The 22180-nt window shown below is 54.8% G+C and overlaps 8 protein-coding genes across 8 annotated transcripts, besides 10 other annotated features; 4 read left to right on the forward strand and 4 right to left on the reverse strand.

Moving 5' to 3' along the window:
* Positions 1-895: 895 nt before the first annotated feature.
* On the forward strand, positions 896-1288 carry EKO05_0007928 (uncharacterized protein; the record flags this gene model as incomplete). The annotated part of the gene is made up of 1 exon (XM_038941073.2): positions 896-1288. The coding sequence occupies one exon, from the start codon at positions 896-898 to the stop codon at positions 1286-1288; it is 393 nt and encodes a 130-aa protein (XP_038796933.2).
* Positions 1289-3404: 2116 nt separating this feature from the next.
* EKO05_0007929 (uncharacterized protein) lies at positions 3405-3710 on the reverse strand (the record flags this gene model as incomplete). The annotated part of the gene is made up of 2 exons (XM_038940940.1): positions 3405-3523; positions 3596-3710. 2 exons carry the CDS (start codon positions 3708-3710, stop codon positions 3405-3407), a joined length of 234 nt encoding a protein of 77 aa, XP_038796932.1.
* Positions 3626-3654: a tandem repeat.
* Positions 3711-4372: 662 nt separating the features above from the next.
* Positions 4373-4398: a tandem repeat.
* A 576-nt stretch (positions 4399-4974) lies between these two features.
* Positions 4975-5034: a tandem repeat.
* Positions 5035-5191: 157 nt separating this feature from the next.
* Positions 5192-5216: a tandem repeat.
* A 437-nt stretch (positions 5217-5653) lies between these two features.
* EKO05_0007930 (Sphingosine N-acyltransferase) lies at positions 5654-7210 on the reverse strand (the record flags this gene model as incomplete). The annotated part of the gene is made up of 3 exons (XM_038941020.2): positions 5654-6166; positions 6220-6966; positions 7025-7210. 3 exons carry the CDS (start codon positions 7208-7210, stop codon positions 5654-5656), a joined length of 1446 nt encoding a protein of 481 aa, XP_038796931.2.
* Positions 5832-5878: a tandem repeat.
* Positions 7211-7382: 172 nt separating the features above from the next.
* Positions 7383-7436: a tandem repeat.
* Positions 7437-7875: 439 nt separating this feature from the next.
* Positions 7876-7932: a dispersed repeat.
* Positions 7933-8000: 68 nt separating this feature from the next.
* Positions 8001-10057, reverse strand: EKO05_0007931 (uncharacterized protein; the record flags this gene model as incomplete). The annotated part of the gene is made up of 2 exons (XM_038941177.1): positions 8001-9962; positions 10010-10057. The coding sequence occupies 2 exons, from the start codon at positions 10055-10057 to the stop codon at positions 8001-8003; spliced, it is 2010 nt and encodes a 669-aa protein (XP_038796930.1).
* A 269-nt stretch (positions 10058-10326) lies between these two features.
* Positions 10327-10383: a tandem repeat.
* EKO05_0007932 (uncharacterized protein) lies at positions 10384-12325 on the forward strand (the record flags this gene model as incomplete). The annotated part of the gene is made up of 2 exons (XM_038941140.1): positions 10384-10716; positions 11135-12325. 2 exons carry the CDS (start codon positions 10384-10386, stop codon positions 12323-12325), a joined length of 1524 nt encoding a protein of 507 aa, XP_038796929.1.
* A 314-nt stretch (positions 12326-12639) lies between these two features.
* Positions 12640-12677: a tandem repeat.
* A 1394-nt stretch (positions 12678-14071) lies between these two features.
* On the forward strand, positions 14072-15782 carry EKO05_0007933 (uncharacterized protein; the record flags this gene model as incomplete). The annotated part of the gene is made up of 2 exons (XM_038941010.1): positions 14072-15146; positions 15196-15782. The coding sequence occupies 2 exons, from the start codon at positions 14072-14074 to the stop codon at positions 15780-15782; spliced, it is 1662 nt and encodes a 553-aa protein (XP_038796928.1).
* Positions 15783-19533: 3751 nt separating this feature from the next.
* Positions 19534-20083, reverse strand: EKO05_0007934 (uncharacterized protein; the record flags this gene model as incomplete). The annotated part of the gene is made up of 2 exons (XM_059637160.1): positions 19534-19997; positions 20065-20083. The coding sequence occupies 2 exons, from the start codon at positions 20081-20083 to the stop codon at positions 19534-19536; spliced, it is 483 nt and encodes a 160-aa protein (XP_059493143.1).
* A 779-nt stretch (positions 20084-20862) lies between these two features.
* Positions 20863-20913: a tandem repeat.
* A 62-nt stretch (positions 20914-20975) lies between these two features.
* EKO05_0007935 (uncharacterized protein) lies at positions 20976-21986 on the forward strand (the record flags this gene model as incomplete). Its single annotated transcript, XM_038946322.1, has 1 exon — positions 20976-21986. One exon carries the CDS (start codon positions 20976-20978, stop codon positions 21984-21986), a length of 1011 nt encoding a protein of 336 aa, XP_038796925.1.
* Positions 21987-22180: the final 194 nt, after the last annotated feature.

The raw sequence follows: 22180 nt of genomic DNA on the forward strand, positions 1-22180 counted from the left end.
GCCAGCTGCTTCCCTGGCCAAGCTGGGCTGAACTACGACGTGTGAAAATACTCTCAATTCGTGCCGGTCCATCAGTATCTGCCACGCCAGCTCACGACGCGCCTTTTTGCGTTACCTACAAGGACTACCACAGTACTTGGAAAATACGGGAGGTATCTAATGTGAAGCTCAAACCATCTGCAACCTAGAAAGACTTTACAAGATTCTAGTAGCTTCTCTGAACTATAAAGAGCAGTCGGCATGACGCTAAAGACCTCCAGCAACACCGCTTGAGGGGCTATCGCCGAGAGAATAAAACGTTTTGCTGGCTTTTTTTAGCCACGCGGGAGGGGGGAGTGGATTAAAGGCGTGCCACCACAATTCAGCCACTCACTACAAATCACTTCCTCCCACGACTACTTGACTGAAGACGCGACCACACCGCTTGTCACGTGTTGACGCAAAGCTATTGGCCGCCTTCTCAGCAATCGTTGAAACTGCTCTGCACTGCTGCGCTTCCCTGATATCTTCACACCCCATCTCACACATTCGTCCCCTGCGTTTGCTGCTCACCATCGCCCAACCCTGAGCTCACAGCATGTCACACGATCGGCACTCGCTATGGAGGGTAACGCGGTGAACTGGACTGGCGCTCGCTACGACCATTCAAGCGGCAACAAAGCACAGGCAGGTCTTAAGCCAGGCATAACTCTCTACGTTCAGAGCAATGGCCTAAGCAACGCCAGCGGCACTCAGATTAAGGCGGTTGGCCGCTCTATTTATATCGAAGATTCTGTTGCCTGCAGATATCGAGCTGAACTTTGCTTCTGTTTTGGAGTTTTGTTTGTGGGTGCGAGACCTACTGACGCCGCGAAGCACACGAAGGTGACTTCCACAGATACCAATCAAGGCGACGATGAGGAGAAGGGGCTCAACCTTCCAGACACAGCAAGATGGCCCCTTTCTCGCACGCGAGACCGAGGCCACACGAGTGGTGGTGCTGATCGACGAGCAAAGCGTTAACTACAACGCTTTACTGGCGCCAAACTCACCCGGAATATGCAGCGGCTTGTCTTGCGACGGCAAAGAAGTGTTTCTCTTCAAGGAGTTTCGAGATGACGTCGCAGCGACAAGTCCGTGGAAGCGCAAGACCACCACCGCAAAGGCGAACATCCGGGTCAAGGCCATGCCCAAGGTCTTCGATGCCACCATCGCGCAGATCACCGAGAGGAAGTCCTCTTACAATGAGATCGTAGTGTTGGTCACTACCTACCTCGTCGGTGGTGATCCTTCTCTGTTGAGACTGTAAGAAGCTTTTGGAAACCCAAGCGGGCGCAACGGTGAACGAAACAGTCACCTGATGACTCTACTCTGCGGCGACTAGGAGATTGCAGAAGAAAATGCTGAGCTGATCAAAGAGTACATCGAGGTAAATGTTTTGTTCCTGTGTCCAGTATTCAAAGCCAGCGATATCCTCAGGCCACGGACCAGCTCTGAAAGATCTCGACATCGACTCAACCGAGCTTGTTGCATTGTTGCAGGCCACCAACTCGAACGGTCTAGCATTTTACTTCAGGGAAGCCCGTGCATAACTAGTCGCAGCGACTAAACAGCTACGCGTAGAGCCAGAGGAGTTTCCCAAGCAGGTTGCTGAAGTGCTGGATGACTGGAACGGAAGACACGGCGCCAGAATGTGAAGTCGGCTTCTCAAAGATGGCACCTTTGCGCGCTTTGCTTGATGTCCTGGTGCAAGAAGTCAAGGGCATCCGAGCTACGAACGTAAAACAGATGGAGCCTCTGAAGAACTACATAGGCCTGCACTTAACCAGCGATGCGTTGGAAACTGCTATAGCACGACTACCTGTAGCTCCCAAAATCGATGACGCAAGCCTCAACATAGCCCAGTTGTTTCGGCTACTGTTCAATCTTATCGGCGCTCTGGGATCTGGTGTTGACGTCAGGGTGGTGGCTTTAGGGAAGACGCTGGAGGAACTCAGAGACGGAATTGATGAAGAGCTAGCTTGAACGGAAGAGGGAGATGACTAATTGTCCAAAGCTCACCATCAGCCTTTCTACTGCGCGAGACTACACTTTCAGCCGCAGTACAGTAATAGTCAGTGCTAAGTAGCATCGAACTGGCACGCCTACTACTGCAGTCTCTTGACTTGTAGCATTTGCTAGGTTCCTGCAGAAAAAAAAGGTCGTGTGACCCTCTACAGCTGACGAGATACTGAGGGCCAAAATTACAGTGAGGGCCAAAAGAAAACAACAACATGAGGCGTGCCACTACACTTCAGTCACTCACTACAAACTACCCCGTCCCGCGACTTCGCAGCACAGCAGCACACCTCTGTCACCCACGCGAAGCAACTCTCGATGATGTCTTCAAGTCCATCGCCATAGCAGAGACACTGCGCCCGCGACAATGCCGTGCGTCCTCTGCCTCTCTGCATCAGCGTCCAGCACAATGCTCAGCGCCTTCATCAGCTCCGTTGTCAACGGGCTGTGCTCAGGCATGATGATTGCGTGCATCACAGGCTGGACATCATGGCTGGCTATGCTGCAGATCCTGTGCGCGGGGGCGTATGAGGTGTATGGTGCGATTCAAGCGGTGATGGACGTTGAAGGTAGGGGTTAGTAAGCGGGCATGAAAGTGTTGCGTAGGTGGAAGGAGGTGGAAAGAACTGGTCGCGCAGCTGGAGATGTCGATCAAGGCGCTGCGGGCGCGAGATGCTGCGCTGCACTTCTCCAGTCCTCTCACTACCGCCATCGCCTCTGCACCACACGAATAATCACACGCCGCTAGCCGCTCTTGTGACCCAATGCTGGCCCAGCCCGAGAAGACAGTCGCTGATTTCGGCTGGCTCGATGGATCATGGCGGATTCTTGGTCCGAGTTTCTGGGCGAGGTTTGCTGCTGTCATGTCGTAGTACTATGTAGGGAGGACTTGTTGAAATTGAGTATACGTTGATTTTTTCCAGACGGTAATGAAATTTGAAGTGGTGTTGGGTATGTCACTGTCAACAAACAGGAATGTACTGCTGCAGGTAGGTAGTCCAAGTACCCCATTTAGAAGGTCGACATAAACAAAGCAGCCTCTTGAGATGGTCAAGTCGGACAAGTAAGATATGGAAAAATTTCGATATGCCTGCAGTCATATGAATTTGATCTATTTGACTTGTGAATCTCAAACGCCATCCCCAGCCCGTCGTTGAACCATTCCCTATTCTATCATAAGCCATGCCAATGCACTTGCCGATGCAGCCGCGATGCATTCCCATTTCCACACCAGTCCCAAACGCACAAACTCTATCGCAAGTGTAGATGCCAATGCTAGTACCAATGCCTCCTAGAGACCCCAAAGATCCAGCAACCACGGCCGTCTAAGCCGAACAGCGTGTAAAAAAAACCCGTCAACAACCCCCTCAAACAATGATCAACCTCTCCACCTCATCCCCCTTACGCCCCTCCATGCGATTCCACGCCGTGTACGTCAGCGCGCCGCAAATAGCCCACATGACAGGCACCGAGGCTTCGAGGACACCTGTATGTTTTGTCAGTATACTGCACTGCACTAATACGCAGTAAGCGTTGGTGATAGAGACAGGAGACGTACTCGGCTTCTCGACCTGCCCGGCCATATTAATGATGCGTGCTGTGCTGCTGGTGCTGCTGGAGGAGTTGTAGCGGACGAAAGCACGGGGGGCGCGGGTGGCGATGCGGGAAAACATTGTGGTGTGGTGTTGTTGGAATTGAGTAACGGTAGTCAAAAAGGATTCGCGCGCAAATGATTCTTCCAAGTTTCCAAGCAGCGAGGCAACGGCCCTGCTGTGCGTTGCTTTCGCGGTGGAAATGTGTGGAGATGCGTGGACACGATCAACCGCAATCAGCGAATGTGCAGTTCCCACCAAGTAGGTGCGGTGTGGTGTGTAAGTGAAGGAAAGAAATGCAGCAACGGATTGAGCGAGTGAGTGAATCTTCAATCTGGGGACCCCACAATATAGAGCGGACCACGTTTCGTCCGCCTTGAAAGTCAGTTTAAATTTAGTAAGAAAAAGGAGGCGAAGACGCGCACGAGAAGAAATTTCACGTCATGCAAGGGGCGCGCCCCGGTCCAACATTTTTCTTCGTCCTAAGAGCTAGGCTGTATCGACTCTAGCGCCTCCTTCGTGTGTGTCCACACAAGTACCCCGGATTCACGTCGTGTGGGGAATCCAACGACAGGCTAGGATGAAAACTACACTGTGCTATTCTTCTGTTCAGCGCAAGTCACTGAGTCTGCGGCTTGAGTGTTTCCTGTTCCATGACGGTGTTGTGAAAATCGTGGGATGAGAAGATAGAGGGGGGTCATAGCATCTACATGCTCGAGACGGCCTACCAACACGTGGAGATGCAACCCCAGCCCAACCAACCCAACCCTGCAACTCCCGCTACGCCACACCATCAGCGCGCCTTCCGAGCCCAGCCCCAGACCACCCCAACTCCATCACTGACGACCGTCTCGACCCTAGGCAGTCCGCGTACTTACCAACCGTGTACAACCTTGCGAGCCCTCCACTTCTTCCCGCGCAGCGAATTCCAACGTGAGCACAAACTCGACTTTCCACCGGCAGAGCGATTTGCATCATCTCTCCTACTGCACGGGATGCTAGAGGAGCTCTAGGTACCCCATTCCAGGACGCGTCATAAAGCCTCCCTCTTCAAAAGGACAAGAGAATTCATCTGTCGTTATATATGCCAGAGTAGTGTTCAGCTGAGCAAAGCACAAACCTAACCCTCACACCAATAGAGTACTCTGTATTACCTCTCTCACTGCACAGGATGCTAATAGTACGCTAGGTCCCAACTCCAGCGAGCGTCAAAATCTCTCCATCTAGTCTGCATCAGATGTAGACGCCCTGGCGCACGGTTCTGCACTTTTGCTGTGTGCGGCCTTCGTTATCGGGTTACCAGCAATGATGTTTCTACATGTCTGTGTCCGTGTCCATGTACACGTCAACATCAACATCAACGTCAACATCAACATCAACATCAACATCAACATCAACATCAACAATCCCCTCCGGTTCCTGATTCCGCTACAGCATAGTCCCACGTGTAGAGGTTGATCATACCTACCTTGCACCTCCTCTCCTCTCCTGGGATGAAGATGCGGGAGTGCGTGTTGGCCTGCTTTAGCTTACTAGGCCTTGATTCGTCGTGTTGGTCGCTACAGTGCAGTGCAGTGCAGTGCAGTGAAATCGTACTCCAGACGCAAAGCTGTCTCTGTAAAGACAATAACCTAAATAAAGTAGTAGTATAGTAATTTCCCTAGTAGGGATAATACAGTGTAATGTAATGTAACAGGCTGCGTGTAGTGTTTGTGAAAAGTGGTCTTTAATAAGGGTTTTATACATGTGTTACAGTTGTATGGCTGACAGACATACCACGTTCCTGTGTAGAGACATGCGTAGAGTCCACACGGGGCTCTGCTTCGACACGACGGCACGTGACGTGCGTCTCCTCGTTGTCTATGATACAGATGTCGCGCGAGTGCGTAGATCAAACACCCAGATCTCCTATAACGAGACTAGCCGGGCCGTGAGTCCCACGCTCAGAGCTTCTCGTACTTTCCTTTCTGTATTTGGCTCTATGCTGCTTTCCCTCTCGCACCAATCCGGCTTCCCTTCCAACGCTACGACTGGCCGCCCTTCTTCCGCTGCTTGACACGCGAGCCGATTGTCTCGGGCTGCTTAGCTTCGCTGGTCTGCAATGGCGTACTCGGGGCATCGACATTCTCGATCCCGCGCTTGACGCCGTTTGCGCTCACACCGTCGGCGTTCAGAGTCTTGACCTCGGCCTTCCGCGCGTCGGTCTCGTCCTCGCTCGGCTCGTACTCGCTGCGATCGTCGTCTGCGTCCTTGAAGACGATGAAGCGGTAGGCGATGCGGCAGATGAAGAACCACCAGAACAGGTTGACGGCCTGCAGCGAGGCGAGCAGCGCGAAGCTGATGTACTGCGAGATCCAGCACTTGTACTGCTGCGTGTCCCAGTTCAGCTCGTAGGGGCCGACGGTGCGGAACTCGGTCAGGATGGAGTACAGAATCTTGAGGTTGATGAAGTGGCGCAGGTAGCCCCAGATGCACATGAAGACGAAGAAGTAGGGGCCGACGATGGGGGAGTCGACATAGTTGAGGAGCTTGGAGGTCTGGGTCGGTTGTCAGCGCTGGGGGTGGATGAGGGCGGGGTGCAGTGGCTTACGGCGAGGAAGAAGTCGGACAAGTCGTGCGTGATGTAGACGGCAATACCCATGTAGGTGAAGTGGAAGCGGTAGCTCAGCCAGATGAGAGATATGGTGATGATGTGGTGGGCGACCAGCTCCTTGAAGTCCTTTCTCGGCTTCTCCAGCATGAGCAGCAGCACGATGGCCTGCTGGGCCCAGTAGCTGGCCTGGAGGAGGTAGTAGGCTTTGAAAACGCCGTCGTGGGCGCGGTGGGGGAAGCCTTGGTACATGCCCGTGGTGTTGAAGTACCACACGGGGCTGCGGCTCATGACCCACACGCCAAACGGCCCGTACAGTCCAAAGTAGAGGGCGGTGTAGGCCTGCTCCATGAAGCGGGACTGCTTTGCGCGGCCCTTGATGCCACAGGCGACGGCCATGGGGCGGATGAGGCGCTGCATGCAGAACTCACGCGTGAAGCTCAGCACGACGATGTAGAAGGCGACAAAGGCAAAGTCGCGGCCGCCCTTGCCGTAGTGGGTGGGCGCATGGGGGTCGGCGCGGGCCGAGGCGGGGATGAGGGGGTCCGAGGGCGACAGCGGGTAGGAGAGGAACAAGCAGGCGGAGACGGGGTTCGAGGGGTGGGGGTACACGAGGTAGAGGGCGAGGGTGGCGAGCAGGAGGAGGAGCGGGAGCAGCCAAGTGTGTCGCACGCAGGCCCGCCTGAACTTGGCGAGGCCGCGGCGGAGGGAGCGGCGTTTGGAGCGGCGGAGGGATCTGTCGGCCTTCTGCGTGTTGTTAGGAAAGCGGACAGGGGGCAGCGCGAGGGAGGTGCAGGCAGCTCACCACGTCCACGGGGCTCTTCAGCCTGTCCGCCAGGCCGTCGAGCCGCCGGCTGGTCGCGAAGCTGGGCACGTCCACGTCGCCAGGCAGGTCGGCTCCCAGCCCGCTGGACTTTCGCCTTCTGCGGGCGACGCCTCCTCCGGTGTGTGCGGGCGCGGCCGTGGTGAGGGGGGGGAAGGGCTCCGTCATGGCGTGCACGGCACCCTGGGACTGCGGGTGCGAGCGCTGGGCGCAGAGCGCGGAGGGGGGAGGGAGGGCAAGAGAGGATGCGAGGGTGCGGTCGGGCGTCGAGCGTGCGCTGTCGTGGTGGGCTGGGCTGTAGACAAGTGAATGTCTCCACGGAACTCGGCGGGGGGCAGCGTGTTGTGCTGTTGTGCTGTTGCTGTTGTGCTGTTGTGCTGTTGTGCAGTTGTGCGCGTGCTGGGACGCCGACTAAAAGCTGCCTACCCTGGCCAAGATCTCAGCTGCATCTCCTTTCCCGAGTCGCCGCAATTTGCGCCGGAGCCGCCAAGCCGCCAAGCCGCCAAGACGGGGCGCCCCGACAAGCCGCCGACCGCCCAGAAGGAGAAGCGTCGACCGCCCAGAAGGAGAAGCGTCGACCGCCCAGAAGGAGAAGCGTCGACCGCCCAGAAGGAGAAGCGTCGACCGCCCAGAAGGAGAAGCGTCGACCGCCCAGAAGGAGAAAGGGCACAACATCGGACCGTATCGACCATCCATGATGTTGTTGATCGTGCTAGCTACCACTGCAGCCATGGTCGTGACGAGGATGAACACAAAGCATGATCCACAATCTTCCCACCATCCAGACTCCATGCAACCATCTTTCTGCTACCCCCATGAAATGACTGCGTTTCAGAAATAAAAAAGGGTCTAACTTTAACGTAGTCTAGTTTTTTTGTTAGTCTTTGCGTCACACATGCCGTGCATGAACGTCCATAGTACACTGCTGCTCAAGTAGATAAATACACACAGCACCAGCTCACCCCACCGGCCGGAGTCTGCTTCCCGGCAGCACCGTCTTCGCACTCCCCACAGCCGTACCGTTGGCCGTCGCGTGGTGGTCCATCTTCAGACGGCTCTTGTCCACTGCGGACGCACCGCCGAAGCTGCTGGCCGTCGCGTGGTCCATCTTCAACCGGCTCTTGTCCACTGCGGACGCACCGCCGAAGCTGCTGGCCGTCGCGTGGTCCATCTTCAACCGGCTCCTGTCCACTGCAGACGCACCGCCGAAGCTGCTGGCCGTCGCTGTGCTGTCCATGCTCCCCTTCCGGGAGGAGGGCCCATTTGGCCTCAGCAATCCCCGGATGCCGCCTGCTTTTCTGGCGGGCAGCTCGCCTTTGCCGGCGGTGGCTACGTACAAGAGGTACTTCAGATTGGGCAACGTCTGTCGAATGTCGAGAGGCCGAATGCCGAGGGCGTTGGACAGGATCTCAATGTCCTTGTTGAGCAGAAAAACACCATACTCGAACCGGTAGCGGACGACGCCCTTCATGTAGAGCGGGTAGGTGCGCGGGTTGTTCGCGTTGTTGTGGCCCATGGCTAGAGGGTCCTCGATGGTGGATGTGGACCCGTGCGGTGATATCGGGTACGGCAGCACAACCGACAAGTAGGGCGAGAGCATGCTGACAAGCTGGGCTGCGTGGCCGAGGGCTGCTGACGTGACGTCTTGGTTGGCGTCGTCAAAGTGCGAGTTGGGCAACAGCAGGCCTCGTATGGTGAAGGCGAGCGACTTGCCGGGCAAGGGGTCGATGGGGTAGATTTTGAGCAGGTCTTCGCATATGCGCCTTTGTTGGCCGGCGATTGCTTCCTCTGCAGTCTCGATGTTCTCTTCCGTTTCTTTGCGAAGCTCTTTCCGCGTGGGTAGTTCGGAAGCGATGAGCGCGCCCTTTTCGCGGCCAGCCTGCATCTTCTCCGTCCGCGACCGTATGCTGGCTTCGAGCTCGTCTCGCCGTCTGCGCATGGCGAGCACCCGACGCTGCTCCGCTGTCACCGCAACCTGCACCGTTCGTAGACGTTCCTCGGCCTCGGGCACCTGCTCCACCGTGGACAAGGCGTCTCTGTTGGACTCGAGGATGCTCTCAATCTCGTCGGCAATGCGGTCCCTTGTGACGAGAGCGTCTTGTATGCAATCGTCGAGCGTGGACAGTCGCATCAAAGCATCGTACGAGGACGAAGCAAGGACGCGGCCGTCTGGATTCTCTCTGGGCGGCGCAAGCAGTTCGTGGGCAGCCCTGGCCTGGACGGGCAGATCGATGAAGCTGGTGTATATGCCGTCTGTCATGTGGAACAGGATGCAGTTCTGGGGCAAGGGGTGTCTGAAGGCGCCCAGGGTCTTGCCCACGAACTGGAGCGATGCAAGGTGGAGCGTGTAGTCGACGAGGAACTGCCAGCCCGTCATGGTCTCGCTCTTGGCCCACAGCTTGACGGTCAGCTTGTCGAGGCGGGTGACGCCAGGGCCGCAGGGGGCGAGGTCGAAGAACTTGAAGTTGGGGTTCATGGCTTTCTCTGCGACTTCGGAGATGTACACGGGCTCTTTGTGGGCCTCGGCGTGCAGGGTGAAGAAGGTGTCGGCCATGCGGCCGGCGGTGATGTCCTCGAGGCGCTTCTGGCGCGTCAATGGACTGGCGTTGGTCCACTCCAACGTGGAGCGCCGGCGCAGGCCCTTGGCGGGCCTCGCTGGTCTCGTGGGCGTGCTGGGCGTGCAGGGCGTGCGCAGCGGCGCACTGTCGAACTGGTCATCGTCTTCGATGCTCTTGAGCTCGCTGGAGGAGCGCGAGTAGGCGAGTGGCTTGCCTTCGCGCAGGGCCAGGGTCTTGGTGGGCGACTTGAGGGTGCTGGGCAGGGCGGCGTCGTCGATGGTCCGGCCGCGGGCGCGCGTGGGGGCGAGGGTCAGGGTGAGGTTGCGGAGGGCGATGCCCTGCAGGTGCCGGAGCCTGCGGTTCTGCCCAGGGTCAGAGGGGGGAGGCGGTGGGTGGGCGGAGTACGCACGTAAGCCAGCAGCCACGGGCGCTCGCGGGCGGGAGGGGGCAGCTCCATCACGCAGAGGCGGCGAGCAATGGCGGGGCAGGCGAGGTCAGCCGGCGGGCATCCATGCACAGGCAATGCGGGCGGTCTGCGCACGCCTCATGGCCGGGGATGCGTGGGCGGGCGCATCGTCGTGCTGCTCCGCTCGACGACGGACGCGGCGCGCGGGAGACGGGAGACCTCCGCGGCCACGGCCACCTGGCCCGTGCGCGGGACTGGATTTCCAGCAGCGAAGACTGACTGCACTTCACCGTCACCAACGACGACTGCCGTGGCCTCCACCGCCGCCCACCGCCCGCCGCCCGCCGCCCGCCGCCCGCCGCCCGCTGCCCGCCGCCATGCCCCGCAACCTCGCCCGTCTGCGGTACCGGCTGCCGCCCGCGCCCGTCTCGTTCGAGGGCCTCGAGGCTGGCCGCGTCCGCCTGCTCGAGCGCAGGGTCGCCCAGTACGTGGTGCGCCAGTCGAACCCGCGCCACCTGCGCCTCCAGACGGTCGTCAACGCCAAAGCAAAGCCCCTGGCCACGGGCAGGTCCGCCGTCCGCCCCATCAAGCCCTACACCCTGCGCGACGTCGTCGACCCCGAGGCCACCGCGCGCCACGGCCAGATCATCTACGTCTTCCGCAGCATCAAGACCAACCAGATCGTCTACTCGCTGCAGGAGCTGCTTGACGTGAGGCCCCCCTCCGATGTGTTGACCGTGCCTCGCCATACTGTCTACTGCCCCCACCAACACCCTGACCACACCGTCCACTCTCCCCACCAACACCCTGACCACACCGTCCACTCCCCTCACCAACACCCTGACCACACCGTCCACTCCCCTCACCAACACCCTGACCACACCGTCCACTCTCCCCACCAACACCCTGACCACACCGTCCACTCCCCTCACCAACACCCTGACCACACCGTCCACTCTCCCCACCAACACCCTGACCACACCGTCCACTCCCCTCACCAACACCCTGACCACACCGTCCACTCTCCCCACCAACACCCTGACCACACCGTCCACTCCCCTCACCAACACCCTGACCACACCGACCACTCCCCCCACCAACACCCTGACCATACTGACCACCCCCCAGGACCACCACCTCGCTCAGCTCCCCTTCATCGGCAAGCACTCGGTCCCCGCCGCCCTGCGCCCCGACGAATGGACGCCGCACTGCGTCATCGCCTTCCCGACCCCCGAGCAGGGCCACAATGCCTTCCGCAAGCTGCGCGAGTTCCGCAAGCTGCACGAGCTCTCGTGGGAGAAGACCAACCCCGGGTGGAAGCAGCTGAAGATCGAGCAGCGCATCAAGAAGATCATGGACCAGCGCGCAAACATGAGTGCAGACCTGGCCGAGGTCCTGCGCATCCAGGAAGCCCACGGCCGCGCCATGACCACCGCCCTCGACGACCAGCAGCAAAAGGCCGCCGACTTCATGGACAAGAAGTGGGCCTCGATCGATGCCGTCGCAAACGGCGCCGTGACCAAGCAGAAGAGCGCCGACAGCGTCAAGTGGCTGGAGCACGAGATCAGGCGCCTCACCCAGAAGCTCCAGATGAAGCACCTGCAAAAGGACGCAGACCAAAAGGCCCTCGAAGCCGCCCGCGCCAGCCACGAGACCCGCCTGAAGCGCGTCCAGTACGCGCTGCGAAAGGCCGACCAGTTCAAGAGGATCCAGGAAGAGCTCACCGCAAAAGCCGCGCCCGCAACCGAAGCCGGCGCCGAAGAGAAGCTCGTCGAGCTGCGACAGCACGTCTCCGTCCTGCGCGAAGCACTCGAGAACCCCGACCCCACACGCTCGCAAGAAGACCTCGACGTCGACGCAGACCTGCTCGAGCGCCAGACCGCCGAGATTGCTACCCTCGAGGAGGCCTTCGAGGCGAAGAAGCAGGTCGACACCCGCGACCACTACATTGCGCGCTCCGTCCTCCCACACCAGCTCAAGAAGCCCCTCCCCACACCCTACACACTCGACGGCGTCAGCGTCATGTGGGCCGACCTGCAAGACGCCCTGTACGCCGCCGGCTCGTGGCCAGAGGCTATTGCGCACGAAATCCTCGCCGTAAACAAGGTCCGCGACGCCACCGCCTTTCTGTCCGCAGAAGAGTTCGAGGTCGAGAAGCGAAACGAGGTCGGCAGCATCCTGCGCGCGCTGCGGCCTGAGCCCGAGACGGAGCAGGAGAAGGCGGAGCTGTACACCCGCCTCGACGACCCCGTGCCGCAGAAGACAGGCATCCTGAGCATGCTGGGCAAGGCCAATCCATTCAAGCGCGCCGCGGCGTGAGCGGCGCGCGTAAAACTTTGTAGCATGTTCGATTGTATTATATCACTTCATATCACTTCACATTGCATTGCATTGCACATTGCCTAACCCATCCGCAGGTCGTCTACCATGCCCTCTTCACCCCACCTTACTGCCCATCTTCACTACACCCAGCATCCTCGCCCTGCCCTCCGTAACATCCAGTGTGCAATCTTAAGCGACGCATCTCACCACCAACTTCTTCCGAACCCACATCCAACATGTGCTGCAAGTGCTCGAGCGATGCGACGTGACACGAAGGTCAGGTGAGTGAAGTAGGGGACGTCCTGATTTGCGTGAGTGAGTGAGTGAGTGAGTGAGCGAGTGAGCGAGTTCAATTATTTATTTGCTTGCATCGCGCGCTAGATGCTATAGATACACCTCTCTACTCTTTAGTAGTACAGAAATAAAGAGCCAGAAACGGATTGAGAGACGCTCGAGGACTACGACTGTGAATGTACTGGCTTTAGTAGGTACTTTCTAGGCTAAGAGAAAAAGCCTCTTATAGCTTGCAGAAGTGGATGGCTGTTGGCGCATCTCTACAAAAGGCATACCGTGTTTTTTGTGTCTGTTTTGGCTTCCTGTTAGATACTAGGGTGGAAGAGGGTTGTTTGTTGCCTTGCCGGTGCAAACGATGCTCAGGACTACGGTAAGGTGCTGAGGCTGGCTTTTGAGGGTGCGAGAAAGTACTGTCTAGGCGAGTGTCCAAGTGCTGTACCGTACCACTGGCTCGAAAGCGGCAACGGAGAACGCAGACGCTGCACTACACAGATGCGCCAAGGTCAATTCCATCCTGAAACAAAGTGTGCAAGAGGCTGGAGGAACAGGTTTTGCGGCCGTCGAAATTCTCAACAAAGGACGGAGTCGTGCATTTCGCTTCGAGATTCACTCGGGCTTGTAAGCTGGTTGACTCGTAGATGCCTTCTAGATTGTCGATGGCTTCTTGGATCCCTGTTTACCACGTCCTCTCTGCCCTTGGACAACCCGACCATTGGTGTACTCGCGTCAGCAAGGACTGTGCTTCGTGAAGGACTAGTGCAGCTATAGCAGATACCAACCACTGACCAACACCCCGTACGCTCATCTACTTACACCGACGGAGTTAATTTAGCAAAGGGATTTCGTAAAATTCAAAGAGAGTTATCGATTGACATACCTGAACACGCGGGCCGCTGACCGGTAGTCATCTATCATTCTGTTCCAGGAAGATGTTGACTAGAGAAAGATCTAAGATTAAAAAGCTATACTTTTCATGAGCTGGCTTTAGTCAGGGTGCGGCGTCCTCAAAGGGAGTGGCGTCAACGGGTTGCGGCGTAGACGAAGGGGGGACGGGAGTCAGTATGGCCGGAACTACGACCACCAATACCTGCGGAGACGAAGGGATGAAGATCATCCATCTACACACTTCGAGAAGCATCAACGAAGAGTGATTGGTGCTTGCCGCCACCGTAGCCATGCAACAGAGATGTACCCCTAGACCGAAGGCTTCAGATTCGCTGTTTGCATCTAGTTTGCCAGAAGTCCCCTCTGTTAGACGTCTTACATGACAAACATGTGCATTCTGACCATTCACAGGGCTACATGTTGGTTGGTATCATGATTCGTGCGCATTACTGTCCTGTAGCTCGAGGGTTTGTAATTTGCTTCAACGACTATATAGCATGGGCGTCACCTTGGTGAGTGTGCCAACAGTGCTACGAACCTTCTTGAAAACCTCCATTCATCAAGATGGCACACCTCATTTTTCCCATCGAAGGCTCCATTATCAAAGCATCTTCTATACGGCACAAGCCCACCGAGATACCGCGGCAGCTGTTCTACATCACCAGGGGAGCTACTGATGCGATCGAAGCACTGGAGCTGTTCCTCGAACTTTTGTTCGAGCCTTCGCACCAACCGCAGCAAGATACCCATGGGTCCATAGGCTACCTTGCCTTTGATGCCCATGTTGGTGACACGGCTTGTCAACTCCGAGCCTGCATGTTGTCGGACATCATGAAGCACTACAGAAGGCCAGGGTCATGTGTACACGTCGTCGCTATGCGAGCCACCATATCTGAGCTGAAGAAGCTCCTCGAAAATACCACTCGTCTCCTGACAGGATTGCTGGATCTTGACTGGAACAAGATAAGGTCTGGCGGTCTGGAAGCGTTGGGCGTGCCCAAGTCTGGAATGACACTGAACGAGCTTTTGTTCAAGCTCGAATGGAAAATCGCTGAGGCGAAAACTCTCAATTATGAGAGCTCTCGCGGTTCATCTCAGGAATCGCTGGGGAGCATGGCGTCGAGCCTGTCTGGTGCTGACTTTAACGATGCACTGCCCTCAAACAGATCGGAATTTTCTGCAATGTCACCCGAGGAGCACTGGAAGCCTTCAGATTGGAGGCAGGTCGTGCAGTTCCTAGTGTACTCCTATATTCTGTCAAAGTACAAGCAGCTCATCGCTTGTAACGGCGTTTATCGGGCGACTCTAAACCCCGATCGTGCCTTCACCATGGGCCAGATCTTACTTCAACGCGAGTTTGGTTCTCAGTTTGTGCGTCCTAACAAAAGAGCGATAGAGGAAGAGTTCCTCGGTCTTCAACGGTTCGTCTCAGGCCTCAGCTGCGCGTGGCTGGAGTCAAGAGCGCGTACGTCGTGGAGCATACAGCCTCGTTTTCACTCGCTCCTCAAGTCCACGATCAGGACCAGCGCAAAAGGCATCCACTCTGTGTCGAGCTACGTGGGATTCCTTATGCTGCGCAGCTTGTGGGCTGAGACATCCGCTCCCATCATCATCATGACAACGAGGTTCTGTCCTTCTGGTACGTTGCTTGACTCCAGGATCTTACTTCCACGCTAAATGTCTTCTAGGATTTCATGTCAACTATTTTACAGCGACGTTTCACACAATCGCACCCACCAACGAGACCGAGTCCAGACACACAGTGCTTCCAAATATCTCGTGGGAACTTACTCGATTGAATGGTAGAGAATTCTCTCATCTCGGACAATGCTTGGAACCGCACTTCATGATCAGCGCAAACAGCATTGACGGAAACACATCTGACTACCTGGCCAGGCTTCCCTCAGCACATCGACATTCCGAAAACAACTGCGATGACAATGAGAGACACTGCAGCGACATGCTGGAAAGCGACCAGGACCGAGTTGTCCAAGCAATCTTTGCAGAGCATCGTCATTACGCATTTGAGCTCTCCGGAGAAGAGGGTAACCTGGGCGAAGGTCAAGTAGTGTCTCATCTCATGGACGCAAAAGTGACAGGATTATCCGCAGCATGGGAGAAGTCGAGAAAAGACTCGGTAGCGCTGGGCACAGGGTCGTCTCTGAAGCTCTGCATGTGGCAGCACGTTGCGCTGGAATCACCCGCGCGCTTTCTGGCACGGGTAGAGGGGTGCGATCGACCGTGGGTGATCAGCGATCCGATTGCGAAATCTTGATGAGAGGCGGAGATGAGGCATGCCCGATTGCAGTTCATACCTAGCCAAGTCGAGCATTGTTAGATGCCTGTTGCCGAGAATTCTAGCAAGCTATATCAAAACTGCGATCCTGAAAAGGCCCTCAGATTGATTCTCACAACACACTTAGTTTTTCTTAAGTCGATCGTGTGTCTTTAACTGCTTTGTATAGGCCGTCTTGTGCCTCTCTGACTACAACGCTGAGCAGAATAGGTTCCTGCGCCTTGTTCGTGCCCGTGGGCATTGTTGCACGCTGGCAGCAGGCACTTCAGCGTTCAGTCAAACAAATCCAGTGTTTCCAAGAAAAACCGTCAGAGGGACTCGCAGTGGTTGATGATTGAAATCAGTCATCGCCATATCTATGTCACATCCTTAGAGCCTCGTTTGCTACTTCTGCAGCACGAGAGTGATGATATTCTCGTGACTGACGCAATATGTGCCACTAATGTTCACAGAAGCTGTACTGATGCTGTTGCCACGGAGCCTCTGATGTCTCTACAAAAGCGCTTCTCTCTTTCATCAGATTGAGACGGTGCTCTTTCGCCTCTTCAATGGTCATGGGCAACGCGTCTCTGGGCAGGTTGTCTTCAAGGAAGGCTATGAGCTCTTCCGGCGTCCAGGCTTTGTCTGAGGAGGGTGGTAGCTGCAGGTTGTTCTCTTGGAGTAGGCTGACAAGCTCATGCGGCAATTGCGACGCCGATGCGTGTTGAGGTTTCGACTTGCGATCCAGCATGGACTCCGTCCACGACATCTGCTGTGGAGGCACATTGGCAGTTGATATGATGCGCTTATGTGGGTCTACAAGCCACAGTGCGATGAACCGACGATGACCTGGTTTGGTAGGATCGGCCAGTTAAAGGTGAGACGCGGTGCTGACTAGGTGCAATAGGTTAGCCTTCGGTAACACGGCTGTGTCTCACGAACTCACAATACATTCGGAAACGCGAGCAAGCGTTTCTCCTTTGTCTCCACACTGCCATAGTTTTGCAGGCAAGCGCTTTCATTACCAGCGCCAAAGTGGGTAGCGTAGTTTGACTCCATCCAGGTGAAATTGCCCTGTCCAACTTCGAAGCCTTAATCGCGATCGTCTAGATATGCCGAAGTCTGCATCCGAATAGAGAGACTACTTGTTGTTACGTTCTTGCTGTCAATATAGTACAGGGTCGTGGTACGGATGTGCTCATTCATTTGTCCTTCCACGTGCCCACTGCCTTGATGGAAATATGGCTTATCAGGTGTAAGTTCGATAGAAGCCATCTTGACAATGACCTGAAGTCATGATTCACGAAATTTGTCAACTAAACGCTTTCCAGCCGCTGATTCGTGTTCGACATCTTCAAACTTGGGTTCCCATAATTTCGGCTTACGCAATACTTTCCACTTGCACTCTGCCAACGTTCTTTAGCCACCGTCTTCGTTTTTTTCAAAATAGGCGACTTCCCAACCTTCGTTTTCAAGTTCCTCTTCGCTGACCTCGATATCTGAACAAACTTTGGGATCTGATGGAATCCAGCTCAGTGGGTTGTCGTCGCTGTTTCAGATATTAGCTTGAGCCTTCACCAACCTAACACTCGAATTGACTTACTCGAGATCGCTTGGTATATCGAATCTTCTTTCAGTTCGCTCAGGACTGGTTCGCTTGTTGTAGCGAGGAATTGTTGTGAGACATTGGTCCCACAATGGTAAAGAGGTTTCGATGAGTCTCTACAGTTTGATAGATTGATGCATAATTTGTTGGATGCAGGTTGTTGATGTAGCTGGAAATGCGCACCGTACCGTCATCCTAGAATATGACGTTGGAGGGGAGCCATTGATATCTTGTTGACCAGAAGGTTGGCGGGATGGAGCCACCAACAGTATAGCCCCATCGTTCGCCCTCCGTTGGCTCCCGTTTGTCTTCACCAAAAATTATGTCGCCTTTTCCTGACCACTCGGCAATGGCATCCTGGACGCCTAATACTTCCTCTTAAATGACTCTGCTGCGTCAATAAACCAAAGGGTACGTGGAAGGATGTACTAGACTCTGGACCGTTTCATCTGAGTTGGGGTGCCAGTCTGGAGAGTTGATTTGGTCAGTCTTCAAAGTCTCGAATCCGGTCAGCAGTGCCTTTTGTAAGCTTTCAAAGACAAGCGTATCTGATTTGACAACGCTTGCGCCAGCATCTAGAGTCGGAACCAAATTAGTCTTTTGAAAGTACTAGGCTTTGCTACGAAGCTCTTGAAAACACTGTATACCGTCGGCTAGTCCTTAGTCTGCGATGCACCCAACCTACAAAATCAAAAGCATCTTCAGACATGATACCATCTGGTACTTTGATCCAACCGTCTACTCTTTCGGGGTAGAGGTTAACGTAGCCGTCTGCCTCCCAATGCTGTCGTTTCGCGCCAGTAGCCAGACCCCACCAGTGTTTGTTTGGAATACTGAGGGCTCCCGTGCGCCACTTCGAAACAACATTCTCGTCATTTATCTTAACATGCCAGTCGGGCTCATCCGTTAAGGACTCCATAATGCTCATCATTGCCAGTTCCCGGACTGACAAGGGGTCGAAATTGGCACCCCAACAGGATCCATGGGCACCAATCGGAAAGAACGCATCATCAATGCGTGCATCTTCTCGTAGTGGAAGCTCAAGTCCTGGATAGCGATGTCTTGGCGTTGGGACAGAATTAGAGGTTTTAGATGCCATGGCTCGTTGCGCACGTTTCCGTGATGATTGCCGGGCTCACATCCACTCTCAGCAGCTGGCGGCCACGCGGTGATGCTATCACCATGAAGCATGGCCCAAGCAGCGCGAACGGGATATTCATATGCCGTAATCCAAGATGCTGGTGGTTCGATTCGAATGTAGCGATGAAACACCGGAACTGCCAATTTGCATCGGGGTCACAACGTGTAGACCCAGTGTCGACTGGAGTCTGCGGGGTCTCGTTGAAGAAATAGTCTGTTGAGTGACTGTCTGTACGATACAGCTTGCCATCTTGATACTGAACGGCAGACACGAATCTTTTCGGTATATAGTCCTTCCGCACCAAACAGCTCGCTGTTGCATCCAGGTTCCAGTTTGGACACCAAGACGTGGCACTGTTGTAGAAATCGCGGTTATCCCGTGTCGTTTCCACTGCACCAAATATGTCGAGTGCTTGATGTTGAACAATCCAGGCCTTAGCAAAGTCTGCCTAAGATTCATCGTAAGGTTGAACATATCCTGGTGTAAAACCCAAGCCGGTCTTGTCTCGAGGATTGCTCCAGAGAGCGAGTATGTTGTCCATGGGATCAGTGCACTCGAAATTTCTAACAAAAACCAGCCTTTCCAGAAACCCAGGTGAATTGGGCTTGGGTGTGTAGAAAGGCAAGGGGTTGTCTCCATCACCACTCAACACGTATCGGAAGTAAAAGACTATGCGAGGATAAGCTAGCATGTCTATATAGATTTTCTCAACATATGTGTCTGTAACTTGCATTTGTACGGCTAGGAGGAATCGCGCCTCAGCATGTCATAGAGATGGTAAGCCGCCATATCGATATCTTTGAAGTGTGTGCTCAGTCCCTATCCGCGATGATGATTGGGTTTGACGCCCCGACTACCTCCTGTGCGCGTAGTAGTGGAGCTAGAGTAATTGTCTTGGGTTTTGGGTTACCTGCAATATTCAAGCTCGTCGAAAGTATTCTCTAGTCAGAAACCTGTACAGAGCAGCGCACAGCGCTGCTAACCGGTCTGTCTTCATGTAGTTGTCACCACCCTTTCTTCCATTCAGCAAACCGTAAGTCGATAATTCTTTCAAAAGAGCCATTCTCGATGAGACGATTATTGATCTGGTGCATGTCAAATACTTGAGAGGCCATGGCATACATTTTGCCGCTGTATTTTCGTGTCCAGTACGCTTCTTGCTTCTGAGGATCAACCTGTATCACACAAGCATATCGAACCCAGAGGCGCGTTGGTGTTTTGATTTTGGTTCGCAAGTATCGGAGAAAGCGTTCCAAAGCACAGGAAATGAAGAGAGCTCGACCTTCTACTTCCACAAGCTCTAGGAACTTCCGGTATCCTCTTGCATTCTCGATGGCGACAAACAAGGGCATGTTTGTCAGTGCAAATGTCTTGAAATCGCAACGGACATGTTCGGTAACGTCATCGGTAGGATATAGTCTGAGCAGGCGTGCTTCATGTGGACTTGTGTTCAACGGAGTAAACTCGACTTCAGATGGGGTCGAATCAGACTCCCGTTCGTACCGGACGTGTAGAATATCTGTGAAGCGGCGTACGGTACCCTCTGTTCCACATTCCTCGATTGACCTGATGTCTATCCGTCTCGGCTCGAGAGGTGGTGCTTTTCGGGGGCTGGGGCTATTGACGGGCGTTTTCAAGGTGACAATGGTGCTGCCCAAGTTGACGGTATTTCGACTGAGATAAGCATTTGAAAGGTCTCGTCATCTGACGGTATTTTAATGTTCGAGATGGCGCATGCACGACTTATCATGAGAGTCTTTCTGAGTCGCAGCTTGGTGTGGGCTGGCGTTCGGACTAAGCTCCAGGCAACACAGTTGGCCTACTGGCGTTCAATACACTTCCAGCACACGTGATTGCGCGACACAAGTCTTAACAATACAGCAGATATTCAAATGCAAATATTCAGGTTCCCTGCAGCTTGAAAAGATGCAATGAGGATTCAGAGCTTCTTCTAACTTCCAAAACTAGTAACATTTCCGTCAAGGGCCTCCAGCAGGACACAATACTGTCTAAGGGGCTGCCGCTAAGACAATGTAGCCAGCGAGGGTGGCAGCAGTGAACGAAACCCTCTAGCTCTGCACGTTGGCCTACCCGGGACAGTCACGTGATACCGTGCGAATAAGATTCGGCTGAGGCTTGCACTAGCTACCTAGCCCTTCTCCATCAATTCAATCCAACAATTCACCAAATTTGACTAGCACGAGCGTGATGATCACCAAACAATTGCCTGTGGCTGAAAATCCTCAAGCAAACCAAACAAAGGCTTAAATTATTGTTGATTGGTTCGGAGCGGATACGGTACTGCCCGTGGTAGCGTACACGTGGCGGGGTTCATCTCAATCTGTATACTCCTCCCAATCACAACCTCAACCAACAACCACAATGGCTGTCATCTCTCGAGGAAGTCGAGTGTTCGTCACAGGAACCAGCGGTCTGATCGGTTCACATGTCGCCGATCACCTCCTTCGAGCTGGGTTCAAAGTTCGAGGCGCAGTGCGAAGTGAGCAGGAGGCGCAGACAATGCGCAACATCTACCCAGGAGCGCCATCCCAACGCGGCTGAACTATTTGAGCCCGTTATTATCGCAGACATGAAATTGCCTGATGCATTCGAAGGCCATCTGGCAGGCTGCGAAGGAGTTGCTCATGTGGCATCTGATTTGAGCTTCAGCCCAGATCCTAACGTAGTCATCAATGGGTGTGTCGCTGGCCTAAAATCGATTTTGCAGCAAGCTCGGTCCGAAACGTCTGTCAAGAGGTTTGTATACACATCCAGCAGCAATGCAGCGACAAGACCTTTAATTGGGGAAGTCAGGCATGTGGATTCAGGCTCATGGAACGATGATATCCTGCAGGAGGCTTGGGCGCCTCCACCATATACATCCGATCGTGCATATGCTGTGTACGCTGCTTCAAAGGTTGCCTGCGAGCGTGCCGCCTGGGACTTCATGCGCAGCCACGAACCGGATTTCACGCTCAACACTGTGCTTCCAAACTACACTTCGGGTATCATTCTGCAACCGCTCAGTATCCCAGGTACTGGCAGCACTGCGCGCTGGGTTCGCGATGTATTCGATCACCCTTTCAAAGAAGATTTCGTGTCCAAATTGCGAGACGATAGTCCACAGTGGCAGGTCGACGTGGAGGACATTGCAAAGCTACATCTTGCGGCTCTTACCTTTGAGGATGTCAAGGACGAGCGCCTCTTTGGGTTTGCGCACAAATTCAACTACAACAGCTTCTTACAGACCTTCCGATGTCTGGCACCGAAACAGGAATGGCCAGCTGATCAGCCTGGACGAGTATTAGCAAGTACGATAGTTGAGAACGGGAGATCCATTGAGTTGCTGAGAAGATTCGGGATGGACAGCTGGGTTCCATTCGACGAGAGTGTCCGCCGTTCCTGTCTGGGTGGATATGGAGATGGGTTCGCTGCTTATAGCGGGACCCTGCCCTAAGGCATAGACATCGTGTTATGATATGTCTTGTTGATCAGATCTTCTGCCCGAACTTGACTCAGATCTCAATGTCATTGCTTCATCAGCCAGCTAGAGATCTTCTCTGCACTGTGAATTCTTTTTGGCTTGAGCGTCCACACGCCCTTGATTGTTGACAGCGGAGCCGCGCGGCTCGGCGTCACCTTCAGCTGAGG

Source organism: Ascochyta rabiei, chromosome 13, assembly GCF_004011695.2.
Source record: "Ascochyta rabiei chromosome 13, complete sequence".
In the NCBI taxonomy this organism is placed as follows: Eukaryota; Fungi; Ascomycota; class Dothideomycetes; order Pleosporales; family Didymellaceae; genus Ascochyta; species Ascochyta rabiei.